The 15773-nt window shown below is 42.6% G+C and overlaps 1 protein-coding gene across 1 annotated transcript; it reads right to left on the reverse strand.

The window, feature by feature from the left end:
• Positions 1 to 380: 380 nt before the first annotated feature.
• Positions 381 to 13643, reverse strand: MAD2L1BP (MAD2L1 binding protein). Its single transcript, XM_079780223.1, has 3 exons — positions 13580 to 13643; positions 12794 to 13059; positions 381 to 1378 (listed from the first exon to the last, which is right to left on the reverse strand). The coding sequence occupies exons 1-3, from the start codon at positions 13623 to 13625 to the stop codon at positions 866 to 868; spliced, it is 825 nt and encodes a 274-aa protein (XP_079636349.1). The 5' UTR covers positions 13626 to 13643; the 3' UTR covers positions 381 to 865.
• Between the last annotated feature and the right edge of the window lie 2130 nt (positions 13644 to 15773).

The following is a 15773-nucleotide window of genomic DNA, read 5'->3' on the forward strand; positions in this document are numbered from 1 at the left end:
GAGGACTATGTATTCAGCTTCCAAGAAATAAGCAGGTACTGCCAATGGAGACAGGCAGGGCTTAATTCCAGAAGGGACGTTTGGCCTTGGGGAGCTGATCCCACAGGGCAATCCTGAGGCCTCAGCCTACAGTTAAATCAGATTTTGCAAAGATCCTCTGTTTTCTTTCCTTAGCCTAGTCTTTCATCCCCATTCCCCTGTGTGACCTCTGCTCTAGGCACACATTTTAAGGGTCAAAACCAGGTATGTGACAAGGAAAGAATGTTGAGCTAGGAGTTAGCTAATGAGGACTCTAGTCCCAACTAACATCAAACTGCTCCAGAACCTTGGCCAAGTCACTTAACTTCCCAGACTGGCCTGGGGCTGATGAAGAGAAAGAACTGGTGGTGAAAAAACTATAAATAAATAAATAAGAGACTAAGTAGAAAGACAAAAGACTCTAGCCTCAAGCCTGGAAAGTCTCTTTTAAGCCAAGTGTCGGGAAAATTTAATATAAATTCATTCATTTTATATTTAAATTCATGAGTCACACCAACATTTATGTCTCTGGTAAAAATTCTGAAAGGCCACAGAAAAAGGGCACCTCCATAATAGTGTCTATGGGCCCACATTTGCTTTCCAACCCCAAACAGTAAAGTCTGACCCAGTCAACCTTTGGTTCACAGAGATGTTGTTCAATGATGATGATTACAGTCCCAGTCACCATCAGCTCACCAGGAAGTCTGAGAAGGGGAAGCAGGCAGCCAGGACAGAACCTTCCTCTCATCAGGAAGCAACTCTACTTCCAAGCAAGTGACAGGTGACTTGGTGCCAGAGAAGGAAAGATAATTTAGCCATTGTGTTCTCGATTAAGAAGCAGCCCTATTCACTCATGAAAGCCTTTCAATGTCACTGGTGCCTGGAACCAAATGTAATCCTCCCAGGCTGTGACTGGGATGGAGGGTCTGCCACAGGACAGGGTCACAGTCAGTTTGTGGCCCCGTACGGGCACTCTGTAGTTTAGCTTGGGTCGAAACCAGTCTTCTCCACAGTCGCGGTGCCCCTGTGCCATGACAATGGTGCCCATGAGTGGAGGAGCCTGAAGCTCACTGAAGGCATCAGCCATAAAAATGGCTCGGAAGATAAGGCGCAAACAAGCTGCTGTGCTCACCCTCTGGTCCACGTTGTTGGGGGCCAAGCGGGACAAGTCAAGCTCGTAGAATTCTTTGGGATTTAGAACACTGCCCCCAAGGAGGATCAGCACTCGTGGTACTAGTGTCCGGGCAAAGAGACTCTCTAGGTGGCTGAGGACGCTCTCCAGTTCTTCCAGGGTTTGTTGGCATTTCCTGCTGCTTGCCTCAGTGATGGCCCAAGGTTTCTTCTTCACCATGTCCTCTGCCTATGGAGACAAAGACTGGTGAGAGAGAAGGCAAGGTAGGGAAAGCTAGTGACCTTTGAAGAACCCTGTTGGTTGGGATATAGTAGACCATGGGTCTGGATTTCCAGTTCAATGAACTGCCACAGCTAAGACACTGGGTTTTATCAGAGGGCAATATATCAAAAAGGAAAATACATTCTTTGTACAAAACCATAACTGTCCCACACTTAGAACACTGAAGACAGTGTTCTGAAGTAGGAGGGCATTCAGAAATAAGCAACTAACACAGTCAAGATTTGGTGGCATAGTAGGTGGCAAATTTTGCTATAATGGGAGTGATAACAGGAACGAGGATTGTGTAGTTTAATAAAGGTGATTCTGGAGTGGGTCTTCCAATTAAACATGGCAAATTGAACACATTCTTATTTGTGCTCCTATATGAAATACTACCAAATGAAAGAAAAAGAAAAGAGAGGAGGTAGGAAGGAGGGAAGCAGGAGGAAGGGAGGGGAGAGAAAGGGAAGGAGGATACCCATGAGCAAAGAGACCTGGAGATTAGACAGCAGTGGCCAAAGGCAACAACAAATTTTTGAGGGACAGAAAGCAAATGAAAGAGTTCAAGTGTCGACAGAGGGGACTGACTCACACAGCAGAACCTCAGAAAGGCTCAGGAATTGCCTATTTAGACACTGCAAGAGGGAAGAGTGAACACATGGGGAATGAGTGAAAACATGAGGACCCCTTAAATCGCCTGCCAAATTTCTCCATCCAGAGAGAAAATTTTCCAACCTGGGATTAAAAATGGTGGCAGAGCCCTAAACAGTTTTGCTCAGTGGATAAAGCGTCAGCCTGCGGACTGAAGGGTCCTGGGTTCGATTCCAGTCAAGGGCACATGCCCAGGTTGCAGGCTTGACCCCCAGTGTGGGGTGTGCAGGAGGCAGCCAATCAATGATTCTCTCTCATCATGAATGTTTCTATCTCTCCCTTCCTCTCTGAAATCAATAAAAATATATTTTAAAAATAATAAAAAATAAAATAAATAAAAATGGGGAAAACCAAGATGGTGGCATAGGTAAACACCTGAAATTGCTGCCTTGCCCAACCACTTCAAAACTACAACTAGCCCTGACTGGTTTGGCTCAGTGGATAGAGCGTCGGCCTGCGGACTGAAGGGTCCCAGGTTCAATTCCGGTCAAGGACATGTACCTTGGTTGCAGGCACATCCCCGGTGGGGAGCATGCAGGAGGCAGCTGATTGATGTTTCTCTCTCATCGATGTTTCTAACTCTCTATCCCTCTCCATTCCTCTCTGTAAAAAATCAATAAAATATATATTTAAAAAAACAAAAACAAAAAACTACAACTAAAAGACAAAACAGACATCATCCAGAACCACAGGAAGGCTGGCTGAGTGGAAATTCTACAACTAGAAGAGAAGAGAAAAGCACACTGAGACTCAAAGGAGTTGCGGAAGTAAAGTGCAGAGGTACGGCGGCGCGCTCGCAGAAAGGGCTGGCAACTGAGTATGCGGTTGTCTTTTTCAATCAGGAGGGAGACAAAAGCTCCCAACTGCTCTGAACTCCAGTGCTAGGCAAAACTCTGGGGACCCAGAATTGTTCGGGGAGAAACTGGACTGTCTGGCATCAGGCGGAACTCGAGGGCAGCTTTCTTGCAGAGGTGCTTGCAGCGATTACTGCAGGACACTGAGAACCAGGCCTCTTAGGGCAGGGCTGAGGATCAGCTATAGCTGTTTGCTCCACCCTGGTGATTCCCAGATCAAGGTGGGGTTCCCTTGGGGCGTGGGGCAGCCTGAGCAAGGGGCCTGTGGTGGTTTGCAGGCCAGCCACGCCCCCTGGCAACCCAAGCAGAGGCCCTGGTATCTGGAATTTATTTTCCTTCTACAATTGAAACTTTGTAGCCTGGAGCGGAGCCAAGCCTACTGCTCCCTCCGTGGCCGGCAGCCATTTCTGTGGCAGTTAATTCACCTTCTATAATTGAAACTTTGTAGCCTTAAGCGGAGGCTGGGCCCGGCCAGGGTGTGCAGAAAGCTTTGCTTCCCCTGTTGCCGCTGGCAACCCTGGCTTACTCTCTCAAGCTCCGTTCTGCCGCCATTTCTGTTTGAATTTGTTTACCTTCTATAATTGAAACTGTAGCTTGAGTGGAGGCTTAGGCCTGCAACAGCTCGCGGAAAGCTTGACTTGCTCTGTTACCTGGGAAACCTTGCTCTCTGTGGCTGTAGCCATCTTGGTTGGGTTAATTTGCATACTTGCTCTGATTTGGCTGGTGGGCGTGGCTTGTGGGTGTGTCGATGGTATGGTCAATTTGCATATTACCTTTCTGTTAGGTAGGCTTTTTAATCAGTGTTATTACTACTATTATTTTACCTTTTTTAATGTAATTTTATTGATTTTTTTACAGAAAGGAAGGGAGAGGGATAGAGAGCTAGAAACATCGATGAGAGAGAAACATCGATCAGCCGCCTCCTGCACACCCCCCACTGGGGATGTGCCCGCAACCAAGGTACATGCCCTTGACCGGAATCGAACCCGGGACCTTTCAGTCCGCAGGCCAACGCTCTACCCACTGAGCCAAACCGGTTTCGGCTATTTTACCTTTTTTTAAAGTTTCATTTTATTGTCTCTTTATTTTATTTTGAGGTTAGTATTCTACATTCTATTTTCATTTTTCCTTTAGCATCATTTTACTCTATCTCAACTTTACCTTTATGCCAACACTCTCTTCCTCACTTTTCCCCTTTTGTTGTCCTGTTTCTCTTACCCTATTCCTGCTTTAGATTTTCTCTATCCCTTCTTTTTACCCCGTTAAAAATTCATCCTACTTATATATCTAATTTCTGATCCCCAGCTCCAAGTCCATACACACTTCTCTCTTCTCTTTCTTCACTATCCAAATGTTTTTCTCTTCCTTTTTTTTGTGTTTGTATTTTGTTCTTGTTTTATTTATGTTTTTTTGTTTTATTGTTTTGTTTTGCCCTTCTTTCTCTCTGTCCTATTGTGATTGTTAGTTTGATTGTTGATTAGATTGGGTTTTTTGTTTGTTTGTGTGATTGTTTCTTTATTATTATTTTTTTTGCTTCTGTTTTTCCTCTCCTCATTATTAGTTGTTGTTTGTAGTTTGCATTCATATCTGGGTGTTAGTAGTTTGCATTTTTTTTTTGGATTAGTTGTTGTCCTATTAGAGTTTTCTCCCCATATAGTTTTTCCCCCTTCTTTTTTCTTCTCTTTCTTTTCTCTCTTACTTTTTTTCCTTTTCTCAATATCATTTTTGCACTCTTTTTTTTTTATCCCCTAATTCTCTTTTCTCTGGTGGTCACCTTTATTTGGTATCGTGAATACATTTGTGTTCAGTGCCTTGTGCATTGTGCCTTGTTGTGTTGTATTTTGTGCCTTTAAGTCAACACAGGAGAGAGAGAGCTACATAACCAGACACCCGGAGAGGAGAGATCATGGGGAGACAAAGAAACAGCCTGCATAAGAAAGAAAAGGAGGCAGCACCAGAAAAGGAAGTAACTGAAATGAAGGCAAGCAATATGTCAGAGAAATAATTCAGAGAAATGGTCATAAGGTCGCTGAAAAGGTTGGAAGACAAATTCAACAATAAGTGTAAGAACCAAGAGGAAATGAAGAAGAACCAAGAAGAAATGAAAAATGACATCACTGCAATAAAATATTCAATAGAAAGCATCAACAGTAGACTAGAAGAAGCGGAGGACCGCATAAGTGAGCTAGAAAGAGCAGCATCTAGAAAAAAAAGCAGCATCTAGATAAAAAGCTTAAAAAACAAGAGGAGAGCCTAAGGGAACTTTGGGACAACACGAAATGAAACAACATCCGCATAATAGGGGTACCAGAAGGAGAGAAAACTGAGCAAGGAATAGAAAACCTGTTTGAAGAAATAATGACAGAAAACTTCCCTGATATAGGTAAAAAAAACTCACACAAATCCAAGAAGCTCACAGAGTCCCAAACAAAATGAACCCCAAAAGACCACGCCAAGGCACATTATAATTAAATTGGCAAACACCAACAACAAAGTAAGAATCTTAAAAGCGGCCAGAGAGAGACAGAAAGATACCTACAAAGGATCCCCCATCAGAGTAGCGACTGATTGCTCAAGAGAAACACATTAGGCCAGAAGGGAATGGAATGAAATATACAAAGTCATGCAAAGGAAGGGTCTGAATCCAAGAATACTGTACCCAGCAAGGCTATCAATCAAAATTGAGGGGGAAATCAGGAGCTTCACAGACAAAAAGGACTAAGGAAGTTTATCACCACCAAACCAGCAATGCAAGGAATGCTAAAGAGTCTGCTGTAAAAAGGAGAAATAGGAAGCGAAGAAGGAACATGGGCATAAAAAATAAAAATGGCAACAAACAAGTACCTATCAATAATAACTTTCAATGTAAATGAATTAAATGCCCCGATCAAAAGACACAGGGTAGCTGAGTGGATAAGAAAACATGACCCATATATCTGTTTATAGGAAACCCACCTCTGAAAAAAGGACTCACACACTGATGGTGAAGGGATGGAAAAAGGTATTTCAGGTAAATGGAAATGAAAAAAAAGCTGGGGTAGCAATACTTATATCTGACAAATTAGATCTCAAAGAGAAGGACATAACAAAAGATAAGAAATAATGCTAAAGGAAACAATCCAACAAGAAGATATAACTCTGGTAAATATGTACACACCCAATACAGGAGCACCCAAATACATAAAAAAACTTCTGGAGGATATCAAGGGAGAGATTGACAACAGTACAGTCGTAGTAGGGGACTTTAATACCCCACTAACACCATTGGACAAATCCTGTAAACAAAAAGTCAGCAAAGAAATATCAATTCTAAATGACACACTAGATCAGATGGAATTGACATCTTCAGAACATTTCATTCCAAAGCCACAGAATATACATTCTTCTCTAGTGCACATGGGTCATTTTCAAAGATAGATCATATGTTGGGACACAGGCAAAGTCTCTTCAAATTCAAGAAGATAGAAATCATATCAAGCATCTTCTCAGATCACAATGGCATAAAACTAGAAATCAACTACAATAAAAACAATCAAAAAAATCAAACACCTGGAGGCTAAATAGCATGCTATTAAACAATGACTGGGTTAACAGAGATCAAAGAAGAAATAAAAAACATCATGGCAACAAATGACAATGAAAACACAACAATCCAAAATCTATGGGACACAGTGAAAGCAGTCTTGAGAGGGAAGTTCATAGCTCTACAGGCCTACCTCAAAAAACAAGAAACAATAGTAATAAATTATCTAACCCTACAACTCAAAGAGTTAGAAAGAGAGCAACAAGAAAAGCCCAGAGTAAACAGAAGGAAGGAAATAATAAAGATCAGAGCAGAGATAAACGACATAGAGACCAAAAAGAAAAAAACAATGCAAAAGATCAACAAAACTAAGAGCTGGTTCTTTGAAAGGATAAACAAGATTGATGAACTTCTAGTCAGGCTCACCAAGAAGCCAAGAGAGAGGACCCAAATAAACAAAATCAGAAATGAAAGAGGTGAAATAACAACCGATCCCACAAAAATACAAACGATTATGAAAAAAATACTATGAACAACTCTATTCCAACAAAATGAACAACCTAGATGAAATGGGCATATTCCTAGAAAAATACAAGCTCCCAAAACTCAACCAAGAAGAATAAAAAAACCTGAAGAGGCCGATAACTACCGAAGAAATTGAAATAGCAATCAAAAATCTTCCAGCAAACAGCTTTACAGGGGAGTTCTACCAAGCATTCAAAGAAGAACTAAAACTTATCCTCCTCAGACTATTCCAAAAAATTCAAGAGGAAGGCACACTTCCAAACTCTTTCTATGAAGCCAGCATTACCCTAATCCCAAAACTAGATAAAGACACCACAAAAAAAGAGAACTACAGGCCAATATCCTCGATGAACATAGATGCTAAAATCCTCAACAAAATTCTAGCAAATCGGATTCAGCAATATATTAGAAAGATCATACACCATGACCAAGTGGGATTTATTCCGGGGATGCAAGAAATAATATCCACAAATCAATAAATGTGATACATCACATAAACGAACGGAGAGACAAAAATAACATAATCATATCAATTGATGCAGATAAAGCATTTGACAAAATCCAACACCCTTTCTTGATAAAAACTCTCAGCAAAGTGGGAATAGAGGGATCATACCTCAACATAATAAAAGCCCTATATGACAAACCTACAGCCAACATCATACTCAATGGGCAAAAACTAAACTCATTTCCCCTAAGAACAGGAACAAGACAAGGATGCCCACTTTCACCACTCCTGTTTGACATAGTACTAGAAGTACTAGCCATAGTGATCAGACAAGAAGAAGAAATAAAAGGCATCCAAATTGGAAAAGAAGAAGTAAAACTGTCCTTATTCACAGATGACATAATACTATACATTGAAAACTCTAAAGACTCCATCAAAAAAACTACTAGACCTAATAAATGAATTTGGCAATGTAGCAGGATACAAAATTAACACCCAGAAATCTATGGCCTTCTTACACACCAATAATGAACTCACAGAAAGAAAAATGAAAAAATCCCATTTACCATTGCACTAAAAGAATTAAGATACCTAGGAATAAACTTATCTAAGGAAGGAAAAGACCTGTACTCAGAAAACTACAGGACATTGAAAAAAGAGATAGAGGAAGACATAAACAAATGGAAGAACATACCATGTTCATAAATTGGTAGAATCAACTTCATTAAAATGTCCATATTACCTAAAGCAATCTAAAGATTCAATGCAATACCTATTAAAATACCAATGGCATATTTCAAAGATCTAGAACAAACTCTACAAAAATTCATCTGGAGCCCTAGCTGGTTTGGCTCAGTGGATAGAGCGTCGGCCTGCGGACTAAAAGGTCCCAAGTTCGATTCCAGTCAAGAGCACATGCCCGGGTTGTGGGCTTGATCCCCAGTGTGGGGCGTGCAGGAGGCAGCCGATCAATGATTCTCTCTCATCATTGATGTTTCTATCTCTCGCTCTCTCTCCCTTCCTCTCTGAAATCAATATATATATATATATATATATATATATATATATATATATATATATATATTAAAAAAAATTCATCTGGAATAAAAAAAGACCCCGAATAGCCACAGCTATCCTGAGAAAGAAGAACAAAGTTGGAGGGGTCATAATACCAGACATCAAGCTATATATTTACCAAGCCACAGTTCTCAAAAGTGCCTGGGACTGGCACAAGAACAGACATATAGATTAATGGAACAGAATAGAGAACCCAGAAATTGACCCAAGCCATTATACTCAATTAATATTTGACAAAGGAGGCAAGAGCATACAATGGAATCAAAACAGTCTCTTTAATAAATGGTGCTGGGAAATTTGGTCGGATACATGCAAAAAAAAATGAAACTAGACCACCAACTTACACCATACACAAAAACAAACTCAAAATGGCTAAAGGACTTGAATGTAAGACAAGAAACCATAAAAATCCTACAAGATTCCATAGGCAGCAAAATTGCAGACATATGTCGTAGCAATATCTTTATAGACACAGATCTTAGGGCAAGAGAGACTAAGGAGAAAATAAATGAATGGGACTACATAAAAAAAAAAAAAAAAAAAAAAAAACTTCTGTACAGCAAAAGAAACCATCAACAAAACAACAAGAAAGCCCACTGCATGGGAGAATATATTTGCCAATGTTATCTCAGATAAGGGTTTAATCTCCAACATTTACAGGGAACTCATACAACTGAACAAAAGGAAGATAAACAATCCAATCAAAAGATGGGCAAAGGATCTAAATAGACACTTTTCGAAAGAGGACATTCAGAAAGCCAAGAGACATATGAAAACATGCTCAAAGTCACTAATCATCCGAGAGATGCAAATCAAAACAACAATGAGGTACCACCTCATACCTGTCAGAATGGCTATCATTAACAAATCAACAAACAACAGGTGCTGGAGAGGATTCGGAGAAAAAGGAACCCTCCTTCACTGCTGGTGGGAATGCAGACTGGCACAGCCACTGTGCAAAACAGTATGGCGTTTCCTCAAAAATTTAAAAATGGAACTGCCATTTGACCCAGTAATACCACTTCTAGGAATATATCCTAAGAAAACAGAAACACCAATCAGAAAGGATATATGCACTCCTATGTTCATAGCAGCACAATTTACAATAGCTAAGATTTGGAAACAGCCTAAATGCCAATCAGCTGCTGAGTGGATTAGAAAACTATGGTACGTCTACACAATGGAATACTACGCTGCTATAAAAAAGAAGGAATTCTTACCATTTGCAGCAGCATGGATGGAACTGGAGAGCATTATGCTAAGTGAAATAAGCCAGTCAGTGAAAGAAAAATACCACATGATCTCACTCATTTATGGATAATAAAGAACATTATAACCTGATGAACAAAAAGATAGATACAGAGGCAGAGAAGCATCGAACAGCCTGTCAAATTACAGCAGGAAGGCTGGGAGGTGGGGGGGGAGGTAAGAGATCAACCGAAGGACTTGTGTGCATGCATATAAGCATAACCAATGGTCGCAAGACACTGGGGGTAGGAGAGGCAGGGGGAAGGTCAATGGGGAAAAAAAAGGAGGCATATGTATTACTATTTGTAATACTTCAAACAATAAAAAAAAGAAATGCTAAAGGGACTGCTGTAATGAGAAGAAGAAATAGAGAGAAACCTAGGCGTACAGAATTAAAATGGCAATAAATAAGTACCTATTAATAACCTTAAATGTAAATGGATTAAATGCTCCCATCAAAAGACATAGGGTACCTGAATGGATACAAAATGACCCAACTATATGCTGTCTTCAAGAGACCCACCTCAGGGTCAGTGCCGACATGTACACATGAGGAACCGGTGGACATTGATATTGGGTCTCAAAAGAACTGTTGGTCCAGAAAGAAACTCACTACAGTCTGATTCATTTGCCTGTCAGCATAACTATTATTGCTCGTCTCACATTCAGTCCTTATATCTCTAGTGACACATGATTTCGCTCATCTAGGGGAAATGATGAACAACATAGACTAATGAACAACAACAGAACCAGAAACAAGGAGGCATCCATCGGACTATCGACCTCAGAGGGAGGATAGGGGAAAGTGGAGGGAGGGGGGAGAGATCAACCAAAGGTCTTGTGTGCATGCATATGAGCCTAACCAATGGTTAAGTTCAACAGGGGGTTGGGGCATCCGTGGGGAGGGGTGTGGGATGGGAATGGGGGGATGAGGACAAATATGTGACACCTTAATCAATAAAGAAAAAAATAAAATTTAAAAATCGCCAAAAAAAAAAGAGACCCACCTCAGAACAAAAGACACACATGGGATGAGAGTGAAGGATGGAAAAAAATTTTCCATGCAAATGGAAAAGAAAAAAAATTTGGAATAGCAATACTCATATCTGATAAAATAAACTTCAAAATGAGGCCATCATGCCGAAACCGGTTTGGCTCAGTGGATAGAGCGTCGGCCATCGGACTGAATGGTCCCAGGTTCGATTCCGGTCAAGGGCATGTACCTTGGTTGCGGGCACATCCCCAGTAGGAGGTGTGCAGGAGGCAGCTGATCGATGTTTCTAACTATCCCTCTCCCTTCCTCTCTGTAAAAAATCAATAAAATATATTTTAAAAAAAAAATGAGGCCATCACAAGAGACAACAAAGGCCACTACATAATACTAAAGGGATTGATCCAACAAGAGGATATAACCTTGGTAAACATATATGCACCTAATATAGGAGCACCTAAATATATAAAAAATCTTCTAGAGAACTTTAAGGGAGAGATTGACAACAATACAGTTATAGTAGGGGGCTTTAATACCCCACTGACTTCACTGGATAGATCTTCCAGACAAAAAATTATCAAGGAAACAGTGACTCTAAAGTACATACTGGATCAGATGGATTTAATTGACCTTTATAAAACATTTTACCCCAAAGCTGCAGAATACACATTCTTCTCAAGTGCACATGGGTCATTTTACAAAGATAGACCACATGTGAGGACACAAAACAAGTCTCTACACGTCCAAGAAGATTGAAATCATATCAAGCATTTTCTCAGATCACAGTGTAATGAAATTAGAAATCAACTACAGTAAAAACACTCAAAAACAGCCCTAGCAGGTTTGGCTCAGTGGATAATAGAGCGTCCACCTGTGGACTGAAGGGTCCCAGGTTCGATTCTGGTCAAGGGCATGTACCTTGGTTGCAAGCACATCCCCAGTAGGGGGTGTGCAGGAAGCAGCTGATCGATGTTTCTCTCTCATCGATGTTTCTAACTCTCTATTCCGCTCTGTAAAAATCAATAAAATATATTATCTTAAAAAAACACCCAAAAACATTCAGAAAGACTTTTTAATATGTTTTAGTAGTCCTCCAAAGAGACCACTAGGCTGCCACCAATATCCTTAAAGTCTTATCAGACCCAGCCATGCATACAGAGCTTTCAGTGACTTATTCTTAAATATTCACCAGACACAGACTAAAAGCCTCTAACGTGAAAGGCAAAGACCAGAACAAATAGGAAAAGGAATCTGAAAGAAACAGAGACACAGCAAGGAACATAGGAAAACCTCAAAAATAAAGTAATTGATATCTTCAGGTAAGAGAGGTTCATACAGACATGAAACAGGATGCTATTAGAAAGGACCATACAGGTGACAGGAGGAGATTTGACTTTGGGCGGTGGGCACATGGTGCTATATAGATTTTGTAACTTAGAAATCCACACCTGAAACCCATATGTTGCCCAATGTCACCCCCAATAAAATTTAAAAATTAATTAATTAATTTTAAAAAGGAACATGCGGCCCGGCCGGCATGGCTCAGTGGTTGAGCGTCTGTCTACCTATGAACTAGGAGGTCATGGTTTGATTCCCGGTCAGGGCACATGACCGGGATGCATGCTAAAACCCTGAGTGCAGGAGGCAGCCAATCAATGATTCTCTCTCATTATCGATGTTTCTATCTCTCCCATTCCCTTCCTCTCTGAAATCAATAAAACATATTTTTTAAATAAATAAATAAAATAGTCAAAGAAGTCCCCCAGAAAGTAGAACATAAAAACAAAGAGACAAAAATAAAAATTTGGAGAGAAAAGACATTAAAATTAAAGGGTCAATCCATGAAGTTCAAATGTAGCACAGTAAGAGTTTCAGAAAAAGAAAATAAGGAAAAAGTGGAGAGGGTTAGACTATCAAAGTGACCGAAACCATGGGATGAAACACATTCCTTACAGCTGCTTAGGCTGACAAATCCTGAAGATTCCTTAGACCTCCTTTGTAACCTTCCTCCCATCTAACAGCCACAGAGTCTCCCCACCAACTTTCTCGGACAGCCTGTGCCTACCTGGGGAGAAGATTTTCGGTAGAAGTGCTTAAGCTGTTCATAGGGCAGAGGGAGTTGCTGGCGTTGGTACATGACATGCTTTAGAAGTTCACAAGTGAATTGACAGCAGCCTTCCTGGCTCACAGGCCCGGGGAACACCACTGGCACCAGGCCAGCTCGGGGGCAAAAAGACTCCGAGCGGTTGGGAAGTTCCTGGGAGGTGGTGGTCTCCAGTAGTTCTATCTGGGGGGCGTGGGTTTCCTCCGACTCCTCGTACCACTCCAAATCTAGGCGCGCAGAGGGACAAGAAAGAGAAAAATTAAAAACTCAAAGGCCAAAACCAGTCTTCTCATCCCCTATTAGCACCCTAACCCCGACACATGCACATTCCCTTCGCAAACTCCAGTGTGGGTGGAGGTGGGAACATTCCTAATCCCAGTCGCCTAAAGTGACAGAAGTGACGGCGGGCGGTGAGAAAGCGGGGTGGGGGTGGGGGTGGGGGGTACAACTTTGCGGCCGGGGACTGATGCTCGGAAAGTAGAGGCTCTGATCTGAACTGAAAGAACGTGTAGTCAAGCGGGCTCCAGAACGCCGCCGAGATGAAGGCAGAGTGGGGTGAGCCAATGGGATCCTGGGCCGTGAGGCGATGGAAGTCACTCTGGTCGAGCCAGAGCCGGGAGGGAAGACCAGGAATGCGGCGGGGAAGACGGGCCAGAAAAGGGGCCAGGGGGTAAACGACGGGAGGGGGCGGCGGCAGGGAACAAACAAGTACCCCAAGTGTCCCGGGATCCGGACCCCATGCCTTACCTGGGGCTGCGGTCAAGGGCCGTAATCCGGGCTCCGAAGCTGCCATCGCGACCTCCTCTCCGCAGTGCGGTTTGAATAGGCGCCCCGCGAGGTATTATGGGAAGCCTGTGCTTCCACTTCCGGCAGGTTGGGCCGGAAGCCGACGCGGCGCCACAGCAGTACGGAGCCGACGGTGCTGGCGTGGGACTTGAGCCTTGCGCTGGCTTCCTAACACCCTCGCACTGGTCTCTGCCTCGAGCGCTGCCTCCAAAGGACACCCGCCCTCACGCATCCCCTCTCTCCAGCGTCCACTATTCATTGTGCACCTACTTGGTGCCAGGCCCTGTCCTAGGTGCTGGACACCCTGTGGCAAACAAGACCGAGGCGGAGGCTGTCCTCCAGAGGTTCACAGCCTATAGGTACAATACAATGCCATGAACTATACAGCACACTGTCTGTGGAGGTGAAGAACAGGGACACCTACCCTAGACAAGGGGGGAGCAAGGGGTAGTCCAGAGAAAATGTGCCCAAGAAACTGACCTGTGGGTTGAATAAAGGTAAGGAGGAGAACGTTAGAGGCAAGAACATCCTCTATTCAAGGAATGAAAAGAATTCAGGCCCTGGAGGGTGTTGCTCAGCGGTTAGAGCGCCGCCCGGTGCACCGAAGGGTCGATGGTTCAATTCCGGCTCAGGGCACATACCCAGGTTGTAGGTTCGATAAGCGGTGGGGGGGCACTGTATGAGGCAACAAATCGATGTTTCTCCCTCTCCCTTGCTCTCTCTCTCCGGAATCAATGGGAGGAAAAATGTCCTTGGAGGAGGAATTTTTTTTAAAAATCAGGTTATAAAGAGTTAAGGCTGTGGTGGACAAACAGGAGCCAGATCATGGCAAGGCTTTATAACCCATGTTTGAACTTGATCCTGTAAGTGATGGAGAAACTTTGAAAGATTTAAGTAGGGGAGTAGCATTAAGTATAAATTTAATCTCTACACTGGCTGTAGTGTAGAGATTAGATTACAGGTAGGATAAGAGAGGAGGCAGGGATACCAGTTAGAGCTAGCAACTAGTTACCCAACTGCATGGTGAATGAGGCCTGAACTAAGAGTGGTCACAGTTGGTGGAGAGAACTGGGTGAACTCTATAGAGATATTTAGGAGGTCCAATGAGCATTACTTGGTGGTTGATCCCAGGAAGAAGAGGAGGGCTAGAGAGTGGCTTTCAAGAAGACAAGCAGCCGAAACAGGTTTGGCTCAGTGGATAGAGCGTCGGCCTGCAGACTGAAGGGTCCCGGGTTCGATTCCGGTCAAGGGCATGTACATTGGTTGCAGGCACATCCCCAGTGGGGGGTGTGCAGGAGGCAGCTGGTCGATGTTTCTCTCTCATCGATGTTTCTAGCTCTCTATCCCTCTTCCTTCCTCTCTGTAAAAAATCAATAAAATATATTAAAAAAAAAAAAAAAGAAGAAGAAGACAAGCAGGCTTTTCACTTCAGCATCTCTACAGCCGGTTGTGTCATTCAACGAAAGAACACTAGAGTAGCCCGGCCAACCAGGGCTCAGTGGTTGAGTGTCAACCTATGAACCAGGAGGTCATGGTTCGATTCCGGGTCAGGGCACATGCCTAGGTTGCAGATCCATCCCCAATGTGGGGCATGCAGAAGGCAGCTGATCAATGATTCTCTCTCATCATTGATGTTTCTCTCCCTCTACCTTCCTTTCTGAAATCAATAAAAATATATGTTTAAAACTATTTAAAAAAAGAACACGGGTAGGATCTGTTTTTTGGAGGTTGTGGATAAGGAGAAAAGATGAGTTCAGTTCTTGATAGGTTGAGTTTGCGTTTCATTGAACAGATATTTAGGAATAGAGATAAGTATTTGAGTGTCATCAGCATGGGATTGGATAAGATCACCCAGGGAGCCCTAGCTCGTTTGCCTCAGTGGATAGAGTGTCAGCCTTCAGACTGAAGGATCCCAGGTTCGATTCCAGTCAAGGGCACATGCCCAGTTTGCAGGCTCGATCACCAGTAGGGGACCTGCAGGAGGCAGCCGATCAATGTTTCTCTCTCTCTCTCTCTCTCCCCGCTCTTCCTTCCTCTCTGAAATAAATTTTTAAAAATCTGTATTGAAAATAAAAAAGCCCTAGCCAGTCTGGTTTAGTGGATAGAGTGTCAGACTGCGAACTGAAGGATCCCAGGTTCAATTCCTGACAAGTGC

Source organism: Cnephaeus nilssonii, assembly GCF_951640355.1.
Source record: "Cnephaeus nilssonii genome assembly, chromosome: 9".
In the NCBI taxonomy this organism is placed as follows: domain Eukaryota; kingdom Metazoa; phylum Chordata; class Mammalia; order Chiroptera; family Vespertilionidae; genus Cnephaeus; species Cnephaeus nilssonii.